Source organism: Chrysemys picta, chromosome 2 (genome assembly GCF_011386835.1).
Source record: "Chrysemys picta bellii isolate R12L10 chromosome 2, ASM1138683v2, whole genome shotgun sequence".
Lineage (NCBI taxonomy): Eukaryota > Metazoa > Chordata > Testudines > Emydidae > Chrysemys > Chrysemys picta.
Genome location: NC_088792.1, coordinates 252,282,232 through 252,308,727, shown reverse-complemented (window position 1 = coordinate 252,308,727; position 26,496 = coordinate 252,282,232). Strand labels below are relative to the sequence as shown.

At 40.2% G+C, this 26,496-nt stretch overlaps 1 protein-coding gene across 15 annotated transcripts in view; it reads right to left on the bottom strand.

Annotated features, from left to right (window-relative positions):
* Positions 1 to 26,496, bottom strand: part of VPS13B (vacuolar protein sorting 13 homolog B) — a 943,390-nt gene that overhangs the window by 203,411 nt on the left and 713,483 nt on the right. For 14 of the 15 annotated variants that reach the window (XR_010598024.1, XM_065582180.1, XM_065582178.1 and 11 more), the window contains one exon: positions 15,412 to 16,114. Coding sequence is in view for 14 of the 15 variants with exons in the window: in XM_065582180.1 (XP_065438252.1) it covers positions 15,412 to 16,114 (703 nt within the window). In the remaining variant the exon portion in view is untranslated. Of the gene's footprint in view, positions 1 to 15,411; positions 16,115 to 26,496 lie in introns of those variants that run through there. The other variant, XM_065582183.1, reaches the window with a different exon arrangement.

Genomic DNA, 26,496 nt, shown 5'->3' with positions numbered 1-26,496 from the left:
GAGGTGTGAACACCAAGGGAGGAGAAACTGTTTCTGTAGTTGGATAGCCATTCACAGTCTTTGTTTAATCCTGATCTGATGGTGTCAAATTTACAAATGAACTGGAGCTCAGCAGTTTCTCTTTGGAGTCTGGTCCTGAAGTTTTTTTGCTGTAAGATGGCAACCTTTACATCTGCTATTGTGTGGCCAGGGAGGTTGAAGTGTTCTCCTACAGGTTTTTGTATATTGCCATTCCTGATATCTGACTTGTGTCCATTTATCCTCTTGCGTAGTGACTGTCCAGTTTGGCCAATGTACATAGCAGAGGGGCATTGCTGGCATATGATGGCATATATAACATTGGTGGACGTGCAGGTGAATGAGCCGGTGATGGTGTAGCTGATCTGGTTAGGTCCAGTGATGGTGTTGCTGGTGTAGATATGTGGGCAGAGTTGGCATCGAGGTTTGTTGCATGGGTTGGTTCCTGAGTTAAACCTGTCTGTTATCTCTCTGGGCTGGAGGGATAGAGCAGCCATGCTATAAGCAGCTTTAAGCCAGATTCTGGATTGTGACATCTCTCTTGTTAATTAATGTCCAGATTTTGACACTGCTACTCCGTGAATAGTTTTACTGAAATTCATGGGACTACTTATGAAGGGCCTGCAGGGGCTGGGGGCTGGGAAGGACGCCGAGCCCTGAGTAGGGGGCGGGGCTTGGCTGATTAGGGGGCCCATAAAAGCGGCCTCCCAGCCAGGCAGCGGCACAGCTGCGAGCAGCGGCACCGGAGGCAGCAAACAGGGGAGTTTGAGAGGGAGTTCTCATTGGAGGAGAAGGTACCTGTATTTGCGTCTGTCCTTGTTGTTCTTGTGTGTTCCTGTGTGTTTGTAGGGGCCTGCAGGGGCTGGGGGCTGGGAAGGACGCCGAGCCCTGAGTAGGGGGCGGGGCTTGGCTGATTAGGGGGCCCATAAAAGCGGCCTCCCAGCCAGGCAGCGGCACAGCTGCGAGCAGCGGCACCGGAGGCAGCAAACAGGGCGGCTAACAGGGGAGTTTGAGAGGGAGTTGGTAAGGGGGGTGGCAGGAGGGCGCGGTGTGTGCTCTGAGTCCACAGGTGCAGTGGGCAGAGATTGCAGCAGCCATGAGCCAAGCAGCAGCAGCAGACAGAATGCAGATGGCTGCATGTGGAAGCTGTGGTATGTATATGGTCCTAGCAGGGGAGCCGGAACACAGGTATGTGTGTATGAAGTGTCGCCTGATAGTGTTACTGGAGGAAAAGATTAAGGGGCTGCAGATGCAGGTAGATACCCTGGTGGAGTTTAGGTGGGGGTTTGAGAAGCTGATGGAGGACAGGCAAGGGGGGGCTGAAGGAGAATGCCCTATGGTGGAGGTAGAGGCAGAGGGAGAGGATGGTGAGAGGGGAATGGAAGGGGGAGAACATGGGAGGTGGAAGCATGTGACTGTGAGAAGCAGGCCAAGGAAAAGAAGGGCCAGTGAGGGGGGAATAGAACTCAGGAATAGGTTCGAGTGTTTGGATACCGAGGTGGAGGGGCAGCAGGTGGCGACTGAAGGTGGAAGGGTGAGGAAGAAGAGAAGAGCTGCTAGTCCAAGAGAGAGGGGGGAGGATTTGATGGAGACAGCACCAATTCTGGGCCCCGTGAGGATTCAGGAAGGCATAAGGGAAGATAGGAATAGGCACAGGTCAGGACTAGAGGGATCGGAGACTAGATTACTAGATCGCACTGTTGCCAGGCGACGGCAGGTGTATGTAATTGGAGACTCTTTACTGAGGAGATTGGATAGGCCTGTGACCAGGGCAGACCCGGAGAACAGAAGGGTGTGCTGTCTACCGGGCGCAAAGATACGCGATGTGGACCTGCGATTGAAAAGGATCCTACAAGGAGCAGGTAAGAACCCCCTGATAATCCTTCATGTAGGAACGAATGATACGGCTAGGTTCTCGTTAGAGAGGATCAAGGGAGATTATGCCAGGCTGGGGAAGACGCTCAAGGAGATAGAGGCTCAGATTATCTTTAGTGGGATTCTGCCCGTTCCGAGGGAAGGGCAGCAAAGGGCTGATAGGATTGTGAGAATAAATAGTTGGCTAAGGGAGTGGTGCTATAAGGAGGGCTTTGGGATGTATGGCCACTGGGAGGCTTTCGGGGACAGACACCTGTTCTCGCGGGATGGGCTTCACCTGAGTAGGGAAGGAAATAGACTTTTGGGAGGGAGGCTGGCTCATCTTATCAAAAGAGCTTTAAACTAGCAAGTTTGGGGAGACGGTTGGGAGATGCACAGTTAATCTCCACGCCAGATTCCAGTATGGAGAAGGTGAGTAAAATGAGAGGAGAGATAGCTGTGGAGATGAGATTGGACATAGGAAGGACAGGAGGGACGGACACTAGGAGGCCCGCAACATATAGTGCTGCTAATGGGAGACGGGCTAAACGACATACATTAGGGTGTCTATACACCAATGCCAGAAGCCTAGGTAATAAAATGGAGGAATTGGAGCTCCTGGTCCAAGAGCTGAAACCAGATATCGTAGGAATAACGGAAACGTGGTGGAATGACAGTCACGACTGGAACACAGGTATGGTGGGGTATGCGCTGTTTAGGAAAGACCGGAACAGAGGTAAAGGTGGGGGGGTGGCATTGTATGTCAATAGTGAAATAAACTGTAAAGAAATAATAGTGGATGGATTAGACAACTCAGAGTCCGTCTGGGCAATACTTACAATGGGTAATAGGACTTCTAGAGCCTCTCCGGGGATAGTGCTTGGAGTGTGCTATAGACCGCCAGGATCGACCCAGGATATGGATAAGGAACTATTTAATGTGCTTAGAGAAGTAATTAGTAATAGAAACTGTGTAATTATGGGGGACTTTAATTTCCCAGAAATAGATTGGGGAACAAACGCTAGTAGCAATAATAGGGCTCAGATGTTCCTAGATGTGCTTGATGATCAATTCCTCCATCAAGTGGTAGCTGAACCGACGAGGGGGGAGGCCATTTTAGATTTGATTCTGGTAAGTAGTGAGGACCTCGTTGAGGAAGTGGTAGTAGGGGACAATTTGGGCTCCAGTGATCATGAGCTAATTCGGTTTAAAATACAGGGAAGGAGTAACAGAATTAAGTCAAAGACTAGGGTTTATAATTTTAAAAAGGCCAATTTTAACAAATTAAGGGGACTGGTAAGGGAAGTGGATTGGGCAAACATATTAATGGATTTAAAGGCAGAAGAAGCCTGGGATTACTTTAAGTTAAAGATGCATGAGCTGTCGGAGGCCTGTATTCCCAAAAAGGGAAAAAGATTACCAAGCAAGAGATTTAGACCGAGCTGGATGAGCGACCGACTCAAAGGGGCGATTAGGAAAAAACAGAAAGCGTACAAAGAGTGGAAGAGGGGAGGGATCAGTAAGGAAATGTACCAAAGTGAAGTCAGAGAATGTAGAGATAGAGTGAGAAAGGCCAAAGGCCGTGTAGAATTGGACCTAGCGAGGGGAATTAAAAGCAATAGTAAGAGGTTTTACAGCCACATAAACAGGAAGAAAGCAAAGAAAGAAGAAGTGGGACCGCTGAAGACTATTGCCGGAGAGGAGATTAAAGACAATCTAGGCATGGCGCAATATCTCAATGAATATTTTGCGTCGGTGTTTAATGAGGCCAATGAAGGGATTAGGGATACTAGAACCATTACAGAGGGGCGTTCGGGATGGGGGATTACCGTATCCGAGGTAGAAACAAAACTTGAACGCCTTAATGGGGCTAAGTCGGGAGGACCGGACGATCTTCATCCGAGAATATTGAAGGAATTGGCGCGGGAAATAGCAGGCCCGTTAGCGATAATATTTAATGAATCTGTAAACTCGGGGGTGGTCCCGTTAGACTGGAGAATAGCTAATGTGGTTCCTATTTTCAAAAAAGGGAAAAAAAGTGATCCGGGTAACTACAGGCCTGTTAGTTTAACATCTGTAGTGTGCAAGGTGTTAGAGAAAATTTTGAAGGAGAAATTAGTTGAGGACCTGGAGGGTAGTGGCAATTGCGATAATTTACAACATGGTTTTACGAAGGGCAGATCGTGCCAAACGAATCTGATCTCCTTCTTTGAGAAAGTAACGGATTTATTAGATAAGGGAAATGCGGTGGACCTAATATACCTGGATTTCAGTAAAGCGTTTGATACTGTACCCCATGAGGAATTATTGGTTAAACTGAAAAACATGGGGATCGATTTGAAAATCCAGAGATGGATAAGGAATTGGTTAATGGGGAGAATGCAGCGGGTCGTATTGAAGGGTGAACTGTCGGGTTGGAGGGAGGTTACCAGTGGAGTTCCCCAAGGTTCGGTTTTGGGACCCATTTTATTTAATCTATTTATAACTGACCTCGGAACCGATTGCAGGAGTAGGCTGGTAAAGTTTGCGGATGATACGAAGGTGGGAGGCGTTGTAAATTCGGAAGAGGATAGGGATATCCTGCAGGGAGACTTGAATGAGCTTGTGAATTGGAGTGTCAGAAATAGGATGAAATTTAATAGTGAAAAGTGTAAGGTGATGCATTTGGGGATGACCAATAACAATTTTAGTTACAAGATGGGGACGCATTGGTTAGAAGTAACGGAAGAGGAGAAGGACCTAGGGGTCCTTGTAGACCACAGGATGACTATGAGTCGACAGTGTGACGTGGCGGTGAAAAAAGCCAATGCTGTCTTGGGATGCATTAGGCGAGGTATATCTAGTAGGGATAAGGAGGTCCTGCTTCCGTTGTACAAGGCGCTGGTGAGACCTCATTTGGAGTACTGTGTGCAGTTCTGGTCTCCCATGTTTAAAAAAGATGAACTCAAACTGGAACGGGTGCAGAGAAGGGCCACTAGGATGATCAGAGGAATGGAAAACCTGTCGTATGAAAGGAGACTAGAGGAGCTTGGGTTGTTTAGTCTGACCAAGCGAAGGCTGAGGGGGGATATGATTGCTATCTTTAAATATATTAGAGGGATTAATACAAGGGAGGGAGATGAATTATTCCAGCTTAGTACTAACGTGGATACGAGAACGAATGGATATAAACTGGCCGTGGGGAAGTTCAGGCTTGAAATTAGACGAAGGTTTCTGACCGTTAGAGGGGTGAAATATTGGAACGGCCTTCCGAGGGAAACGGTGGGGGCGAGGGACTTGTCTGGCTTTAAGATTAAGTTAGATAAGTTTATGGAGGGAATGGTTTAATGGTAAAACATAGTTGTCAAGGAAAACCAAGCAATGGTAGGTAAATAGCATAATGGCTAAAAGGGGTCAGGATGGAGACTCTTGCCTATATGCTCGGGGTCTTACTGATCGCCATATTTGGGGTCGGGAAGGAATTTTCCTCCAGGGCAGATTGGCTGAGCCTCTGGAGGTTTTTCGCCTTCCTCCGCAGCATGGGGCAGGGATCTCTAGCAGGAGGGTCTCTGCCGATTGAGGTCACTAATAACAGGATTGGGGACTTCAGCAGCAGAGTCCAGGGAAGGGGCGGGGATGGTTTTATGGCCTGCAGCGTGCAGGGGGTCAGACCAGATGATCATAATGGTCCCTTCTGACCTTAAAGTCTATGAGTCTATGAGTCTATGAACTAACCTCGTTATCTCCACACTGATATATACCTGCCTCTGGAGATTTCCATTACTTGCATCTGAAGAAGTGAGGTTCTTACCCACGAAAGCTTATGCTCCCAGTACTTCTGTTAGTCTCAAAGGTGCCACAGGACCCTCTGTTGTCAGAGTTTTGTGAACAGTGCCTAATGGTAGGTCTATGCTGCTGACTCAAGCTCACAGGGCTTGGGCTAAGGGGCTGTTTAATTGCAGTGTAGACATTCGGTCTGGGACCCTCCAACCTCATAGGGTCCTAAAGCCTGGGCTCCAGCCCGAGACCAAACATTTACACTATAATTAAACAGCCCTTTAGCTCCATCCCTGCAAGGCTGAGTCAGCTGGCATGGGCCAGCCGTGGGTTATTAACTGCACTGTAGACATACTCAATCTCCTTGTGAATCTAGCCTGACAATGTTGAAACAGCTCACTTCGATGTTTCAGAAATTTTCTTCCACCAAAATAAATAGCCAAAATCAGCATAAATTTGTGAAATGTTATGATCAACCTGAACCTGCATTTTCAGTGTAAAAAAGATTTTGTCTGAAATTTTCCCCCCAGCTCTACGATTCTTCTTCATTAAAATTAATGAAACTTTTAACATTGACTTGAGTGGCACAGAATCAGGTCCTATGTTCTGCCTGATACAACTTCCCCCTCTCCCTACTAGGTAAGAAGGTTGATGGCACCAACAGTGGAAAAGACAGCTCATAAAGAAGTGGGAGAGCGCATTCCTGGGAATAAAGTCTGGGCCCCTCCTTCTCCAAGAGCTCCCTGCTTCCCATTCTCCTGCCAGGAGGAAGCTGGGAATTCACTGGCCCAATTGGCTCCTCAATCCTTCATCAGCTTAAACCTCTTACTGGGACTTGGGGGGCCTCTTCTCTTTAGCTGCCCTCCCTGTATTCATAGTATAGGAACAGTGTTTTTAGGATGCTGAGGGTCTGATCGATCACCTGTTTGGGGATCAGTGAGGAATTTTTACCATTGGGCCAAACTGGCAGAGGCTATGTAGGTTTTCTCACCTTCCTCACAGCATCGTGGAGAACAGTTTTGTCACAGGTAGTAGAACTTCGCAATTAGTATTAGGAATTTGTAATGTTAGGAATCGCAACATGTTGCCAGTGTCCAATACAGATAAAGGCCAAAAGGACTAGGTCGCAGGGGTAAAGGAGAGCTGGGTTTTTTCAGGTGGACCTTGTGCCTATGGGAAAAGGGGAGATCTCAAGTCTTTGCAGACTGAAGTTCCCACTTGGTAATCTCTACCCCCCTTATGGAGGGAGGGAGAGAGAATTCAGAAGTGAGCTATGCTCTAGGAGTAGGTTGGAGAGGGTCTACGCTGAGTTATTGGTTATAAGGTGGGAGCTCTGTATTCCCAAACTCGACCCACCGAAGTGCCTGGTATATGAGAGACAGGGAAGGTGGGCGTATAGCATCCTTCTATAGTGATAATTAATAAAGTTGTGGCCTTCCTCTTACTTCCATCCATGTCTATCTTCATTCACCTGAATGTCCTGATCAAAAATGCACAGTTCTCATTAAGTCAATGGTAGTGGTACATGAGTATTTGAGGGTCTGTTTTAGGTCTAAATAATGCATTGATATAATTTGATATTAAGAGTTTATAAAGTTTATAAAGTTTATAAAGGTTTGAATTTTATGACTTCATCCCATTTGGCCTATCTTTCCTCAAACAGTTCAGCCATTAATCTGACACAGGCAGGAAGTCATTACATTTTGCTTGATTGCTTTCCTCTGATCAACCACATCTCTATAGATGGTATTTGGTTTTGAAACTATATTGATGAACTATCATTTACTAGCAGAAGTCACCAACAATTCTAAATAAGCCTTCTTTAATTATTATGGTTTTTGAAATGCAGACTTTAAAAAAAGCCAAATAAGGCAGCAAAATTACCCTGTTTATTGATGGCTCTATGTTTGCACTAACTACTACAATGTGCTCACCGCAGCAATCATGGGAGGGAGGGGTTTTGTCTGCCCAGAAGAAAAGGGATGTTGCCCCTTTAAGGGCCCCCTTACAACAGGGGTAGAGACGAAGGAGAGGGAAATTTACAGGAATGGACAGGAAGGGCACGAAGCAGCTGAGACCAGCCTTTCCTGCTGACTGGAAGAACTTGAGGGTATTTATACTCTATGCAGCTCAGGTGAAACCCTCTTTTACTGGGATTGGGCAGGTAGCACTCACCCTGAAATTTGCAAAAGGATTGGGTTTCCTCATGACCTGCTGCAGGCATTACGCCAATCACCCTATTCCTTGGGGTCTGGGAAAGAATTTTTCCCTCACTGCCTGTTTGGACAAGATGGGATGGTTCATTTGCCCTCCCCAAAGAAGGTCTGAGCCCAGGGGAATGAAGTAGGGGAGTTAGATTATAATACCACAACTTAGTATCAAAAACTTGTGGCAGACGTCTAGTGCAGGTGCTCATTCTGGAAAGGATATTGTTAGCAGATAAAATGGACTGGAAAAGGATTTGAAGGAAAGTCTCCCTTAAAGAAGCTGAGGAAGGAGGGTTTGGGGCTCCTACGCATCTGGTACAGCGTGAAGCCAACTCTCCTCTTTTTTTTTTTTTTTTTTAGCCCCCTTTAAGGGAGCTGAGGAAAGAGGGCTTAGGGTTCCTACACCTGGAACATTGGGAATCTAACTTCACTCTCCTTTTATAGCCCCCTTTCATTCCACATGAGGGGAGGGCAGCAGGACGTAAAAGTATAATTAAGCAGGCCAAAAAAGAATTTGAAGAGCAACTGGCAAAAGACACAAAAGCTGACAGCGAAAATATTTTTAAGTACATTTGAAACAGAGAGCCTGCCAAACAATGAGTGGGGCCACTGGATAATTAAGATGCTAAAGGAACACTCAAGGAAGACAAGGCCATTGAGGAGAAGCTAAATGAAATTCTTTGCATCGCTCTTCACTGCAGAGAATGTGAGGGAGATTCCCACACCTGAGCCATTCTTTTTAGATGACAAATCTCAGGAACTGTCCCAGATACCCTGAGGTATCAATAGAGGTGGATGTGGAACAAATGGATAAATTAAAGAGTAATAAGTTGCCAGTACCAGATGATATTAACCGAAGAGTTCTGAAGGAACTCAAATATGAAACTGAAGAACTACTAACTGTGATATGTAGCCTATCGCTTAAATCTGCCTCTGTGGCATATGACTGGTGGACAGCTAATGTGATTGCCAATTAATTTTTAAAAAGAGGTCCAGAGGCAATCCTGGCACTACAGGCCAGTAAGCTTCACTTCAGTACCAGACAAATTGGCTGAAACTATAGTAAAGAACAGAATTATCAGACACATAGATGAACAAAATATGTTGGGGAAGAGTCAAGATGGCTTTTGTAAAGGGAAATCATGACTCAATGATCTAATAGAATTCTTTGAGGGGGTCGACAAGCCCTAGACAAGGGTGATCCAGTTGATATAGTGTACTTGGACTTTCAGAATCCCCTTGACAAGGTCCCTCACCAAAGGCTCTTAAGCAAACCAAGCAGTTATGGGATAAGATGCAAGGTCCTCTGATGGATCAGTATCTGGTTTAAAAGATAGAAAACAAAGGGTAAGAATAAATGGTCAGTTTTCACAGTGGAGAGAGGTAAATAGCAGGGTCTCCCAAGGATCTGTACTGGGACCAATGCTGTTCAACATATTCATAAATGATCTGGAACAAGGGGGAAACAGAGACCTGGCAAAGTTTGCCAACGATACAAGATTAGGAAAGATAGCACTGGTCTACAATTTTTGAGAAGTCGTCTGCTTCAGAGATAAAATGTGCTATTTATTATGTATTTTGATGTGCTGAATTCAAATATGACAATTAAAACAACTGATTGGCTACTGTTTCTAAGATATTTAAGTTTTTATGTCTATGTATATTGTGTAGATAGTAGAGTTTTAATCATAAATTGTAAACCTAGGTCTTTTCATGTGTTTATGGTTGCTTTACATGGTAATATTTCACCTGTCCTGTTTATGTAACACTTTAAAAATCAGCAAAAGGGTTATATAAATAAAATTTATTATGAAACAAAAGGCAAAAAACTATTATGTACATAGTTTAGTCCTATTCAGTGTCTACTCAGCGCTTCTTGGCTTGTCTCTTGTATTCATTAAATGGAGCATCTCTTGTCACTGTCCAGCAATAGTCTGCAAGCACTGATGGGCTCCATTTGCCCTGATAGCGTTTCTCCATTGTTGCAATGTCCTGGTGAAATTGCTCGCCGCTCACTGCTCCGCAGTTCGGTGGAAAAAAATCTAGATGTGAGTGCAAAAAATGTATCTTTAGTGACATGTTGCAACCAAGGCTTTTGTATGCCTTGGGGAGGTTTTCCACCAACAACCTGTAGTTGTCTGCCTTGTTGTTTCCGAGAAAATTTATTGCCACTAACTGGAAGGCTTTCCATGCCGTCTTTTCCTTGCCACGCAGTGCACGGTCAAATGCATCATCTCGAAGAAGTTCACGAATCTGAGGACCAACAAAGACACTTTCCTTTATCTTAGCTTCACTTAACCTTGGAAATTTTCCACGGAGGTACTTGAAAGCTGCTTGTGTTTTGTCAATGGCCTTGACAAAGTTCTTCTTCAGACCCAGCTTGATGTGTAAGGGTGGTAACAATCTTCCTTGATTCAACAAGTGGTGGATGCTGAACACTTTTCCTCCCAGGCTCCAATGACTGTCGGAGTGGCCAATCTTTCTTGATGTAGTGGGAATCTCTTGCACGACTATCCCATTCGCAGAGAAAACAGCAGTACTTTGTGTATCCAGTCTGCAGACCAAGCAAGAGAGCAACAACCTTCAAATCGCCACAAAGCTGTCGCTGATGTTGGTCATAATTTATGCACCTCAAAAGTTATTTCATGTTGTGATAGGTTTCCTTCATATGGACTGCATGACTAACTGGAATTGATGGCAAAACATTGCCATTATGCAGTAAAACAGCTTTAAGACTCGTCTTTGATGAATCAATGAAGTCTCCACTCATCTGGATCGTGAACAATGTTGAGGGCTGCCATCACACCATCGATGTTGTTGCAGGCTACAAGATCACCTTTCATGAAGAAGAATGGGACAAGATCCTTTTGACGGTCACGGAACATGGAAACCCTAACATCACCTGCCAGGAGATTCCACTGCTGTAGTCTGGAGCCCAACAGCTCTGCCTTACTCTTGGGTAGTTCCAATCCCTGGCAAGGTAATTCAGTTCACCTTGTGTTATGAGGTGTGGTTCAGAGGAAGAGGATGGAAGAAAATGTGGGTCCTGTGACATTGATGGTTCAGGACCAGAAGTTTCATCCTCTTCCTCTTCCTCATCTGACTCAAGTGAGAGTGATTCTGGTGCATCAGGAACCGGCAGTCCTTCTCCGTGGGGTACTGGGCGTATAGCTGATGGAATGTTTGGATAATGCACAGTCCACTTTTTCTTCTTTGACACACCTTTCCCAACTGGAGGCACCATGCAGAAGTAACAATTGCTGGTATGATCTGTTGGCTCTTTCCAAATCATTGGCACTGCAAAAGGCATAGATTTTCTTTTTCTGTTCAACCACTGGCGAAGATTTGTTGCACAAGTGTTGCAGCATATGTGTGGGGCCCACCTCTTGTCCTGATCTCCAATTTTGCAGCCAAAATAAAGGTGATAGGCTTTCTTAACCATAGTGCTTATACTGCGCTTTTGTGATGCAAAAGTCACTTCACCACAAACATAGCCGAAGTTATCTGCACTCTTCACACAAGTACGAGGCATCTCTGCTCACTTTGGCTAAACAGAAATGTGTCCCTTTGCAAAATCAAACACTGACAAATAAGAGAGCACGACACTGTATGATTTCTAGAGCTGATATAGGGCAATTTGTTCAGCAGAGTGATGTAAGCTTCGTTATGATTGCATCATCCATGACTTCTAGGAATAACATGATACAATTCATATCATGGATGATGCAATACCAGTTTCAGATTGCATCATTCATTGTTTTACCTAAAAAGCAAGTACTGTCCAAACCCAGTCACAGATTTATTCATAGATCCAGTCAAAGATGTATTTTAGTTTAAACTGAGATCCCTTCCCTTTATAACTCACTTATCCTCCGCCATTCCCAAGTCAAGGGCCGTATATACTGACCCAATAGCATATCTTGAAAACTAGAGCCAATCAACAATTTTAAGCATCATTTTCATTCTCAGTGACCCAGAATTAGTAAAATTTGACTACATTTATTTCAGAAGCATTTTGGCTGTAGAGCAGTGTAGTTAAGTCCAAAGTTGATTGTGAAGCATTACAAAGTGATCTCACAAAACAGGGTCAATTGGCGACAAAATGGCAGATGAAATTCAATGTTGTTAAATGCAAAGTAAGGCACTTTGGCAAACATAATTCCAACTACACATACAAAATGATGGGTTCTAAATTAACTGTTACCACTCAAGGAAGAGATCGTGGAATAATCCTGGATAGTTCTCTGAAAACATCTGCTCAATGTGCAGCAGCAGTCAAAAAAGAATGTTAGGAACTACTAGGAAAGGGACAGAAAATCACACAATGCTGCTATATAAATCCACGGTATGTCCACACATTGAATACTATGTGCAGTTCTGGTCGCTACATCTCAAAAAAGATATATTAGAATTGGAAAAAGTTCAGAGAAGGACAACACAAATGATTAGGGATATGGAACAGCTTTCATATGAGGAGAGATAAAAAGGAGTGGGACTGTTCAGTTTAGAAAAGAGATGACTAAGGGGGGATATGATAGAGGTCTATAAAATCATGAATGGTGTAGAGAATAAAGAAGTGTTATTTACCCCTTCACATAACACAAGAACCAGGGGTCACCCAATGAAATTAATAGGCAGCAAGTTTAAAACAAACATAAGAAAGTACTTCTTCACACAATGCAGAGTGGGACTTATTCCCAGGGGATATTGTGAAGGCCAAAAGTATAACTGGATTTAAAAAAAAAATTAGATAAGTTCATGGAGGATAGGTCCATCAATGGCTATTAGCCAAGATGATAAGGAGCGCAACCCCTTGCTCTGGATATCTCTAAACCGCTGACTGCCAGAAGCTGGGACCGGACGACAGGGGATTTATCATTCAATAATTGCCCTGTTCTGCTCATTCCATCTGAAGCATCTGGCACCAGCCACTGTTGAAAGACAGGATACTGGGCTAGATGGTCCATTAGTCTAACCCAGCATGGCCATCCTTATGTTCTTATCCTGTAAATGGTTCCAGCAAACAGGCATGGTTGGGACTAACTTGGGCATTATATTAAGTACCATCTGCAAGTATATCAGGTAGTATACAATAAATAGACAGGGAGATCGCCACCAGTCTCCCAGCAAAAGTTCTGAGGCAGCGTTTCTCACAAAGAGATAAGGATAGCCACAGATGGGAACCGGAGAGGAAAATGGGAATTGGAATTAGAAAAACAAAAGAAGGATGGAGCTATGGAACCTTCTGCCTCCTTATGTTCTCACTCTACCGTAATCTCTTATTAAAGAAAAGAAAGGAAGATTGGATGGCTGTTTCTTCCTTGTGTTAATCTCTTCCACAAACAACCATTTAAATGCTAGTTAGGTCTTATTTTGCACAGTAACTATTCATTACAGCTGGGTAAAAATGTATTTTTTCTTTATTAAACTATTTGAAAATTAAATGTTTTATATGAAATTTGGTGAGAGAAGAAATAGTGATGTCACCCAGAGCCCTCATCTGACCAATAATCTCCCCAAAGTCTAGGCCTGGAAACAGTTTCTTTGGGTAGTCTTGCTTCACCTATATTTGCCTGATTTGCCCACATTTTGGTCCCTAATATCCTAGCGGGCTAATGGAATGTCTCATGGCATTCTTGCCCCACTGGTGGTTGGTAGAGGGCAGAATTGTAATGCCACTCACAGTAAGAACGTAAGATTAGCCATAATGGGTCAGACCAATGGTCCATCTAGCCCAGTATCCTGTCTTCTGACAGTGGCCGGTACCAGATGCTTCAGAGGGAATGAACAGAACAAGCAATTTATCAAGAGGTCCAGTCCCAGCATCTGGCAGTCAGAGGTTTAGGGATATCCAGAGCATGGGGTTGCATCCCTGACCAACTTTACTAATAGCCATGGATGGACCTATTCTCCATGAACTTATCTAATTTATTTTTTAACCCAGTCATATTTTTAGTCTTCACAACATTCTCTGGCAACGAGCTCCACAGGTTGACTGTGCATAAAGAAAAACTTCCTTATATTTGTTTTAAACCTGATGCCTATTAATTTCATTGGGTAACCCCTGGTTCTTGTGTTATGTGAAGAGGTGAATAACACTTCCTTATTCACCTTCTCCATATCATTCATGATTTTATAGACCTCTGTCATATCCCCTCTTAGTAGTCTCTTTTCCAAGCTGAAAAGTCCCAGTCTTATTAATCTTTCCTCATATGGAAGCTGTTCCTTACCCATAATCATTTTTGTTGCCCTTCTCTGTACTTTTTCCAATTCTAACATATCTTTTTTGGCGGATGTGGCAACCAGAACTGTATGCAGTATTCAATGTGTGGACATACCATGGATTTATATAGTGGCTATATGATATTTTCTGTCTTATTTTCTCTCCCTTTCCTAACGGTTCATAGGCAGACAAATACATTTTCAATCAAAAAAGTGAATTTTCATTGTTATAAATACTTCACATGAAATACAGAAAATATTACATCTACAGAAAAGCCAAGAATTGACCGCCTTCATCTAGGGAAAGGAAACTCTCATAATACCTTACTGCTTAGTTAAGGGAGAGCCTAAAATATATTATTTCCTAAGTTAGCATTTATTAGGGTTATACAAAAAATTCTGATACAAATAGGAATTTGGTGAATTATGTGTGAAATTCTGCTATTTAGCTTAGGGGAAATAATTTTTCAAATACCTGTGTGAAGTCGAATACTTAAGAGGAAGCATTGTACCCACCCTATACCACGACTGGATTAGTCACTTCTATTCCATCTTTGGTGATTATTTCTGACAGTGGTTCATCATCGATTCAGGAGGAGAAGAAATTATAAGAATGATCTGCTCCTTCTTCATCCCTCCCCCATGGCAGGTGCTACTTCTTTCTTCTTCCTTACAGTGAGTTGAAGTCAAACCTTCCCACCACCAATCCCCATTCTGAGTTTTAAAGACCCTGCTGGGGAGGTGGTATGTAGTAGATAGGTATGTCATGAAGTTGCTGATTTGCAATTTAAATAGTTCTTTATAAAAAGTTTGCTAAAAGTTTTCTCAATTTAATGATTTTACACATTTTGCTCTCTGGTTTATTTGACACTATTAAGACATCATTTAGAAGACTACTGTAATTTTTGTACAGTTTATGATCAAAATACCATGTGTTTCTGAAAGTATTGCTTCTAATTTTAGCAGAGGAGTAATATTGGAAAATATAATGGTTTTCAGCCATGAAAATACCCTTTATGAAAGAAACTTGACCTACAACTCATTGCTTATCATATTGGTTCAGAAACTCCTGATACATTACAGTACCATGACAGCCCCTATTATTTTTCTGGCCTGAGAAAACAATATTGAATAAAATAAGAACTGGGTTCTTGAAGGTTAAACCTTAATTCATTTCAATCATCTTCTATTCTTAAATTTGGTTCAAGTATGGAATATAAACTTTACTTTTTTTTTTAATTAATATGTCTTGTCTAGTCTATCAGCTATTTTCTGTTTGATCATCCCTGAAACTTTGAGGAAGCCTGATAGTTATGGCAGTTGTTAATACCCTCCTGACTTTAAATGGTCTTACCTGTACACGTGTAGTCTGAGGTTACTCCTCTAAGCACAGCATCAAACACTGATATTTCCACCCTCTGCTTTCTGTGGTGACAGCTCAAGAGTACAGAAGGCTGGGATACAACAAGGTGCAGAAAAGGTTCTAACCGGAGGTCACCAGTTCCTCTGCGACCAGGCTGTCGAACAATAGTTATACCAAGGGCTTGTCGAGCAGATGACCTTGTGGAAGCATGAAGACTTTCTAGTGACAGCAGACCTGTTTTTCTCCCACTGGGCAAAGAATTGTTACTGTTCAAGAGATCATCTGCTGTTACTGATGAAATACGTGCCTGACTGAGCTTTCTGGTGTCTTGGCTACCACGTGAATCTGTTTCTGGAAGGTTTAATGAACTTTTGCTTATCTTCTCACCATCTTTCTGATCTTGCAATGATTTAGATTTAGCTAAAGGAGTACACGAGTAAGACATCAAGGAGATCCGGCTTGCTGTAATAAAAATGTCAAAGGGAATGAAGTTCAGGTTCTTCACAATGGAAGACTGTCGGGAAGGACGTGCAATGCGGTGTTGGCTGGTGCCACTATGTTGTTCTATTTGAACTATTCTGATTTTAACGCTGTCACTGCCAATGCCACTGTCTTGGGCACCACTATAACGTGAAGAAGTTTCAACTGTTCCTCCATCAGATAGATCCATTTTTTTCTGTTCTTGTTTGGAAACCTGTGAAGGAAAATATTATATTATCTTATTATATCCATATCCCAAGTATTTCCATTTCAGTGGCAGCAAACAATTACTATTTAAACTTGATTTAAAAAAACGGAATTATAAAAAACCTGCCAAGTTAACTTTTAACAGAGTAATCATTCATGAAAGCACAGCAGGTGTCCGTTCTGAAGAAATGATGACTCACATCTGATGAAGTGCCAAAGGAATATGTGAAGGGAAAAAAACTTGAATAATGATTTCTAGGCTCAAACTACATTTTTTCAACTAATTCTTTATAGTCTAAAGCATCTAAAAGAAATACGAGTTAAAACAAAATTTGAAACAATATTATATTTGACAGTTAGAAAAAGGTTGGCAATCAGAATTTCTTCCACAATTTGTGTGTTAAAACTTAAAAAAAAAAAAATTCCCATTAGCATTAAAAATGCTTTAGCATGTTTACACAAAATAAAAAAGTACTAATTAATTTCAAATTCATAAAGAAGACTAAATGGAAATTGTAAGATATAAATACTGTGTTGTAGGACTTGAAAGAATGTTTTCTTAGTCACGCAAGTACCAGCTGCATTATATAAAACAATAGGGCTTACTGCTCAGGTAAATGTCAGCTACTTATAAAGCCTGCCACTATGGTGGTATAAGTGGTATATTTACTCACTACAGTTTTATGCATTTGGCTATGATTTCACAGGATCTCATCAAATAGAAATGTTTAGATAGACATCACTGCTTAGAGCAACACTTAAAAAAGACAGATTTTAGCTGTTGTCACAGCGAATACTACTAATCAAGAGTTAGATTGTGCCTTTAAGGCAGAGCCCTCAGCAGGGGGCACTGTAGATGTGCACCACCCAAGCAGAAGCCCCACTGTAGATGTGCACCACCCAAGTAGAACCCATTGCTCCTGAGGCAAAGTTTAAAACCTCCGAGAAGGGTGGGGTGAACAACCATAGCTGCAAATATACTCTTTTATAAGGTGTAGAGTGTACTCCCTAGCAACAACAATAATAATGATGATGCAGAGCCAGCTCCATTGACTGGTTGGAAGTGAAGTAGTGACATGAGCTCACCCTATCCTGCTCCTTTGAGGAGCACAGAGTCACTGCCTACACTAGTCACAAGCTCCTCTGGGTACAGAGAGTGGAATGTCTCTGGCCCCTGCCCTCGAACCTGTTGCAAGGTTATGTCTCCTTGTTACACCTTCTCCTTATACCTTGTGTACCCATGAAGGGACAAACACTACCTGACCCCAAATATACAATATCTTCCATTAGAAAAAATATAATTGCAAATTACATGTACTTACAATATTATCCACAATTCAACGTAATGAGAGTGAAGGGCATTGAAGTACTGGATTTTCTCCTTAATCTTTCTACTGTATAACATACTAAGAAATTGGTTTCTTTTGTTTTGGTTTAGATTTTTAAGAATAGCTGAGGGGTTTTATTGGAATTCCTTTATATCGTGCTTTTTTTTTTTAAATCAAAGGGAACAAAAGCAAAGATTTCCTTAAAAATGTAAATATACTAGAGAAAAGTATTACCATGGAAATCCTAAACAGAACCATTAACTAGCTGAGATTTTCTTTGAAAAAGTTTTTGTCAGCTCTGGTTACAAACTTTTCAGCTTCACTCATATACATATTTTTCAAATTTCAATAAAAATCCTTGTGGCTGATTTCTATGACAGACTCATATCACTGGCTCATAAATATGATATCACTTTTAAGGTAGCCTTTACAAAAATAACTTACTAGAAGCAGCCTTAATGAATCATTGGACTATGAGCAAGGAATTCCTCAGCCAGGACTCAATCTGATACTGTGCCAAGTCAATTAACCTTTCTACCTCAGTCTCCTCATCTGTAAACTGGCAATAATATTTACCTACCCTAGATCCTGTGATGATGGGTGCTTTAGAAATGCCAGGTGAAGTTCCATTATGTGGGTGTGCTTGTCTCTCTCACCAACAGAAGTTGGTCCAATAAAAGATATTATCTCTCCTATCTTGTCTCTCTAATACCCTGGGACCAACATGGCTACAACATCTCTGCATGGACAGAAGAGGCAGTTGTGGAGAAACCCTGCAATAGCACTTCATGGTTGGCACTCTCCACAGCACAGTGGAGGGGTATTTGGGCCATCAACAACTGTATTGATGCCATGGTCAAAACAGGAGCATAGCAGCTCCAAACAGGTCCATAGCCACCTGTTTAGCCCTGTGAAGAGAGGCATCGGGTAACAGTGGATGGAGGCTGCAGATTTCTCTTGTGCAGCCACTGTGGTTTGCTATTCTTCTGCTACTTGCAGCAGAATCATGACAGTTCCCCCATGTTTATGGTGAGCTGGATTTGGCCATAAGAAATGAAAATGCAATTTCAGTTAGTGAAGGATAATCTATTTTACAAATGAAAAAACTTTTTACAAGTACTTCCAGTTTGCAAATTAATAAATTTTCTTAGGTTTTTATAGGTTTCATTTGATTGATTACTTTTCTTCTTCTTCTTCTTCTTCTTCTTTTCATTTTAAAAAAAGTAAATTTAATATTTGTTAAATGTACTGACCTGGACAAAACACCTGCAGGAGGATAAGAGGGTAGCTCTTCCTCTACTCCCAGTTGGTCCTTGGCCTTTTTGCTAAGACTACCAATACGGGTGCTAATTAGTCCCAACTGTGGAGTTTCTTGTGATGTGGATATCTGACTAATAGAAACATTACTGAGACTACCAAATCAATTCACATATGTCACCGAACAGCAGTCAGATGGTAACTTCTTCTGATCCATACCAAGCGGTGAGGAACATGAACTAATGACCCAAAGGTGAAAGGTATTGTATCACATTACCTATCGGTCATACCACCTAGCTACATACTGACATTTTGATATTTACATTTTCTTATATTCCTGTTATAAAGACTGGAACAAACAATTAATAATTTGCAACACAGTTCCTCAGTTTTATTATATGATTTTTGAGTACAAAACCAAAGTAGCAGGAGTATCACTGGAACTTTGCATATCAGTCTCTCATGGAACTCTTGGCCAGTTACTCAGTTAAGTTTTGCAGTTAATTTTAAAGTATGCCTGATAATAAAATTGAGCATCGATTAAATACTCCTTTAAAAGGGCGGCGGTGGGGGACTCCCAATGGAAAAACTCAGAAGAGATGTTTTGCTTTGTTATGGAATAAATGGCCAATACTTTAAAGATGTCAAAAACAGCAAAATCAGCTTGCTGTTAGCAAATGTAATGGTAACATTTATCATTGGGCTGTATTATATCAGTTCTCTTACTCTTTACATAACCCATTTAAAATGAACAATAAAAGTTTTCTTTAATTAGCTACTGGTGTGCATTAACATGATCATGATTAAACCATAAAAACCAACTGTACATTACTCTGGTCCCCTATCCCATATGTTTTAAATTATTTACTTGAAAATGTACTTTGAGTCCCTTTTAAAAGTTCGACCTTCTGCTTTCAGAGAATTAAATGCATATTACTGTAGTGGAGAAGATAATGTTTCAGACCTCCAGGCATATATTAAACACACTGGCAGCACATTAGACAAAATGCTTTACTTATTAGATACTTCCTATTCTAAACAGTGTCATCAAAGGCTAAAAACAAAATCCATATAAAAGCTGCACAATGCTTCCACACAGAACCTGTGCCAAAATCCCTGTACTTTCCAACTAATGAGGAAAGGATGTGTACTCTTAACATATGAATGTAAGATTTTCCAAGCATTCACTTTAGGAAACAGGACTATTGATTCCACATGGCTTATGTTAAATGAAACTGTATTGGTACAATAACCTTTAAGATATCTGGCATGATAACTGTAATTAAACAGTATTCAAAGGAATAAAACAAAAGGGAATTTGGTTCCACAATGGCTAATTAAAATAAAATGAAAAAACACAGCATGTCATCTATCAAGATAAATTGTTATTGTTTAAGAACTATTTAAATACTGTTAAAATATACTTTTAGATAAAATCTGAAAGGACTGGAAAAATATTTGTGGCTTAAAAATGGATAGTTTGGCGAAGAAAAAAGTTTAGGACTCTGAAATTTTATGCTGAGAAAATAGCTTTAAATCTTTGAGCATAACCAGATGGTACTTAAATCAGAGGAATTCTACAGTCTCACTGTCAGAATGAGTTGCAATATGAAAAAGTTTTCAATAGCTAGAAAAACATGTCAAGTTGATAGTTTACTTCTCAGATGACTTCAATGCATTTTCCCATCCTTTCACAGTTATATAGCTTATCAATACTAGCCACCAAGGAAAAGGTGTTGAAAGCTACACTAGTAGCTAGGGAACTGTGGCTAATTCTTCCTTTTCATGTGTTGAGATAGGTAACTTTACTAGCTTAACCCCTTAAATTCAAAAAGGCATAGAGTGAGTGTGTGTGTATATATACATATATAGTGTATATATATAGTGAAGCGGTATGATATTAGCATGTACTCATGAACACGCACTGTGAAGTGCATCATAAAATCCAATGTCAATAAATGGAATCGCCTTTCCAAATTACAATATTGAGTAAGCAGTTTGTTTATGGTCTCGGACAGACTAAATCTGGTAACTTTTCTTATTTATTTATTTATTTATTTGTGGCCAATTTTGATAAGTTTATATATGAGAGATTTTTGCTAAAAGACAGATCCTTCAGAACTCAACTTTTTAAAGGGGAGCAAATTAAACTATCCAGATAAACTTTGAAAATGGTAGTTTAGATCTATAATTAATATATTTTTCAAACAAAGGGGAAATAGTTTAAAACAAGTGACGACTTCATTGTTGTATTGACTGTGTTTTCATTTTCTTGGTTATTCAATCATTTTGATCAGCAACATGTGTCTATATATAGAATGGTCGCACTTAAAAAGTTCCTACCTGTTTGAAAGATATGACTGGTTCTACTAGTAGTCCCTACTTTAACTACAGAGAATAACAGTCCAATGATAGAATAATTTTAAGCAAAATAATCTTTTGAAATGCTCTAATGTACATCTGCATATTTTTTCCAGTTTCTAATATTAATTATGGTTACATAACAGCACTATTGAAGTAATATTTCCAGCTTACAACAGTCATTCCCTAACTCTGATCAAAATAGTTTCAGCCAATCATGAGATCATTCTTCACATCATATAAATTATGGAAAAAGTCACAAGTGTGAAACCACAGAATCAAAGTGCCAATCACATCTGGTACATCATTGTGACATCTGACCTAATTTTATTGCTCTTGCTAAAAAGTAGTAGTATTTTCATGGAAATAAACATCTTGTCTATCCTATAAAAGCAAATACAGAAAGAGAATTAGTTCCATTTTTTTATATTGTCCTTAAACTAGAATTACAGAGAAAAAATATTATGGTTTCATTTCAACTACTTCATCTATCAAAGTATCTTAAGCCAAACAGATGCAAACCTATTTGACTACTATCATTGTAGTTTAAAGATCCTTTCTTTGTTAACTACAGTTTACCACATTGTTCTTATGAACATAACAATTAAAACTAATGACTTGTTTTGCTTTAAAAACTATTTATACAAATGAACACAGATTATCATTCTGACAATTATGAAAACTTTTTTCCTATCTGACATATAAACTCCCATGAGTAACGTTAAGAAACACACATTTTTGAACTATCATTTTAAAATTGTCACTGTTTTGTATTTGCAGTTTGCTGAATTTTAAAGTAAGGCTTCAATTCTGCAATTGATCTTGGCAGGCAGCCTGTGCCTGCATGGATCCAATTGCAAGATGAGGATCCAGGTCATTTGACTACAGTTGTAGAGTCAAAAATCCAATTTATCTCTCATTTGAAGAAGCTGTTTTCACCAGAGCTTGCTACAAAGCAAAAGCTATTTTAAAAGTTAATTTCACAGAGCATATTATAATATATGATTTCATATAATAACTCCCAATCGGAATGCAACTGAAGTTTTCACAATACTAGAGTAATTATGCAAAAGAGCACAACATCATTGCATAACTGATAAGATGGTAAGAAGTACTATAGTTTCAGCTTCTACCTTAATGAAAGAATTTTTCCAGCTCTTTGAAGTTCAAATAAGAGGCTACTGTCTGTTAAATATCAGTTCAAATATTTATATATGAAAGCTGTGCTAAATGTTCCAGCTGTAATGTGGTTATAGCCAAATATGGAAATTCCTACTAACCCAGGTAGAATGAATAGTTTTCTTCTTAATATAGACAGCATGTTTACTATACTATATGAAGAATCTATCAAGACTTGTACAAGCCTCTTTTTAGAGATGTATACTTTCAATTAAAGAAAAAGTAATTCCAGGATGAAACCTGGCATACAGGTCTTAGTCCAAGAGCAATGTATATTTAAAATTCTAAATAAAAAGTTGGGCCTTTTTTTGCATGTTTTTAACACTTTTTGTCTGAAATTAATTTCCGTTTTATTTTTGCGTCTTTGCTTTTTGTAAGAAAAGAATGGCTTAGGTTAAAACAATTACATATACTTGAACCTTAATTAAAATTGTTGTTTGTGTATGTGTGTTGACAAAAGACCGAGGTTTAACTTTTGGTTTTTGAAAGGGCTGCTGTACATTCAACTTTACTACTTTTCAAAATGATGCAATCAAAGCTTTAACTCTTTTTTTCATCATGGTTTCTGACAAACTTTCAGAGAGATCCTCTTGGTTTTAACAACTCACAAAGTTTTGCAATTGCATCAGTCTTAGTTTCAAGCCTCTTTCATATATATTTCCATTAAGATGGAACTGGATGGAACTGAATAGTCCATTAGAGTTGAACTGATCTTACTGGAAACAACTGTGTCCCATCAAACTATCTGAAAGTGCTATTAAGGCTGGATTAACCGTGAACCCAAAAGCATATTTGATGATGTAACTGAACTGTGTAATTTCTGTCCTGTAAGTGTTGCAATACTGAACTAACAGAGTTGTGCTATTTAAAAATCAGTGTTTTCTTGACCAACAGCATAACTACTGTATCAAAAAACTTCTCATTTGATCACGAACTTGGGAAAGGAAAAAAATTTTTGATAAGGAAATACCAAATGTATCTCTTTAATGACATCCACAGATAAAAAGCATGAAAAGTAACTATTTGATAATACTTCCAATTAATAAACATTGAATGCACCGTGAGAAAAATGAAAAGATGCAGAATTAACTAACTAAATAAATTCAGATGCCCATTACCAGGACTATGATTGAGAGCAGGACTCATCGAAACTACAGAAAGAAAAGTCAGAGATTGTTTTTCCTGAACAAAATGATTACCACCAATGAGGTTAGCTTTTAGCATCAAATGTAATTAAATTACATGATGCATTAAATACAAGTAACTTTTAAGATGATTTTCACAAGACAAAAGTCTATTGACAGCCCCTTAACTGAAACTATGTGTACTGTTAGTGCGGTATCCCAAATATCACGTTACATATCAGTGTCTCAAATGTATAAAAGTGCCTGTCCTAGGTTTTGGGCATCATACAATCAATTAAGAATATGACCAGAAATTTACTAGATCAGAGATGCCAATAAAGGCCTCCTGGCCCAAGCAAATAAACTCCGCCTGCCTCCTCCTGCCCCCAAAACCCTGGACAAATAAATTAGGCTTATAGAATGCCCTGAAGACCAGAAAATCTGCACTATGTCAGACTAAGGAATGGGGAAAAATAATTCTAAAGTTAAGGACTCCTCAACTAGAAATGCCATGCAATCAACCCTGTCTCATTGAAATCAGAGAGCTGTTAGTTTTAACACTTCAGCTTTCATATATTCTTAGTGTTTAAGAAAGAATCATTAGATCATCTATTCTGACCTCCTGTATATCACAGGCCATTCAATCTTACCTAGTTACCCCTGTAGTGAGCCCAATAAATTGTGTTGATTAAGGGTAACTTATGTTTGGCTACAGCTTATCTTCCAGAAACGCATCCTGGGGAACTAAACCATACAAAGCGGTACTTGAACCCACAACCCTGAGATTAGAAGCCTTATGCTTTACCAACTGAACTAGTCAGCCATGGGTCTAGCTGTTGTAGCATCCTAAAAGGAAAGTGACTGTTTCCAAAGTAGCCAGGACCCAAACCATATAGAATTTTACACGATAAAAATCAACACCTTATACTTTTCAGGAAAATCAGTTGGCAGCCATTACAAAATAAAGAGGAAAATTGACATGTACTCCTGTATTAAACATAAGTTAATAAGCAACTCGCCACATTCTGCATTAGTTGTTATTTCCAAATAGTCTGAAGTTGTAGGCCCAAAGAGTGCATTGCAGCAATCCTACCTTTGGCTGACAAGGGCATGGATAAGAGTGGAGAAGTCTGTATCCAAAAGAAAAAGTCCCATCTTATTGCCAAGCCCAAATGATAAATAGCACTCCTAGCAATTGCTATTACATGCGTACATGGAAGCAGCAAAGAATCCACAGACAGATTTCAGAACCTGAATAACAAATGACTCACTCAGTCAGAAGAACTGCTATAATCTCAGCCACCTCTTTGAGTTGCTTCAAAGGACTATAGGCATTATCTCACTGCCTTTCAAAAATGAGTCCTCCGGGCCAAAGCACAATTTCCCAAAACTACTGTCTGTATTCTCCCTGAAAAAATGGAGCAGAGCCATTCAACAGAAACTCTGAAACAAATCTGAATGGAAGCATTCACCTTTTGGGCTGAGTTTCATTGGTCTCTGTCCAAAGGCAAAGTGTGTATGCATAAAGACTAAGCACAATCTCTTCTGCCTTTCTGAGTTACAAGTGTCCCACCAATATATAAAATATACATCCCACCAATTATAAAAGTCTAGCTGGTCTTTTTTAGTGCGGTCCACACTATCAAAAGGTTTATGAAGCCCTGCCTTAAAGCCAGGGTTCCACATATTCTGTAAGTCTGCTGCCATGGAATTTGCCCTATAATACACTCCCTTCTGCAGAACAGTGCACCAGAATGTAAATTTTGTAAAACAGTTATGATTTTAGCCCATATGGTTTCTAAAATAATCTTTAAAATGTGAAGCAAGAGGAAACCCCTGCAGTGTTGTCTACTTGAATCTGCAGACAGCCCCAATATTTTAGCAGTATCTCACAATCCCTACCTGCCTTCAAAGCCTCTTTAGATGACAAAAGCCATGACAGAGCCCTCTACTCAGTTGCCAAAACCTTCAGCTTTCCCTCTGACAATTTCTATGATGCAGCTATCAGTTGTCAGTACAAACATCTTTGGCCTGAAGAAAACTGAAAATGTGGGGATAGCATAAAATGAATTAATATAATAACAAAATAAAGAACATAGGGACTACTGTACTGATTGCACTATTTTTAGCTTTCATTAATTAAAAATATCTTTTTTTTTTTTAAGTTTTAAAGAAACTGCTACAAAATGTCCAATCTGCTGCACCAGAGTGCAGAAGAATCCAGGAACTTTGCTGGAGATTTAAGTGCAACTTGCTGAGGAATACCTGGAGTCTTGCTTATGCAGGAAGTGCAACACATTCAAGTTAACTTTCTGCATTTTATTATTATAGTAGTTGGGCCAAATTGATCCTTGGTGTAACTCAATTGATTTTGACGAACTTCCATCAGGGATGAATCTGGGCACTCAGTCAATGAGGCGCCCAACCCAGACCAACACGCAGATCCCTATGGAGAAAATTTTACACAAATGCCAGGGATCTAATAAATAGAAGGGCTAAAAAACAAACAGTCAATGTGCATTTACATAAGTGGAAATGGCTGATACCTAGACGGGATGCATATTAATGAAAAAACGGGAGATTTTCAAAGGCACAAAAGGCCGTTATGTCCCCATCTCTCATTGACTCTCATAGGCACATAACTCTCATGTGTGCTTTTGAATCTTCCCTATACAGTATCTATGTATTTTGCGAGTGTTATACTCCATCATCTGAGAAGCTGACTGGGAGATTGTCTTATGTCAATTGGGTCCCAGAGACCAGAAGGTACATGTTTCCAGTTGGCGTGCCGGAAAGAGGTACACTTCACTGTGAAAACACATGCTGACTATAAGAAAGAGACCCAACCAAGGGAAATATACAGACAAGGGAAATATACAGATAAGATTTTTCATTGCCTTAAACATTTATTTTCCTTTTTATTTCTGAGCTAGATGAACTTTATGAGACTTTTAGATGGGATACAATGGGGAAGTTAAATGTTTAACATCCTTTTAGTTTTATAGGTGCTCTCTTTCACAACCTACATTCTATGATAAGCCATCATGTGCCAGCAATGCCCCTCTGCCGTCATATGCCATCATGTGACAGCAATGCCCCTCTGCTATGTACATTGGCCAAACTGGACAGTCACTACGCAA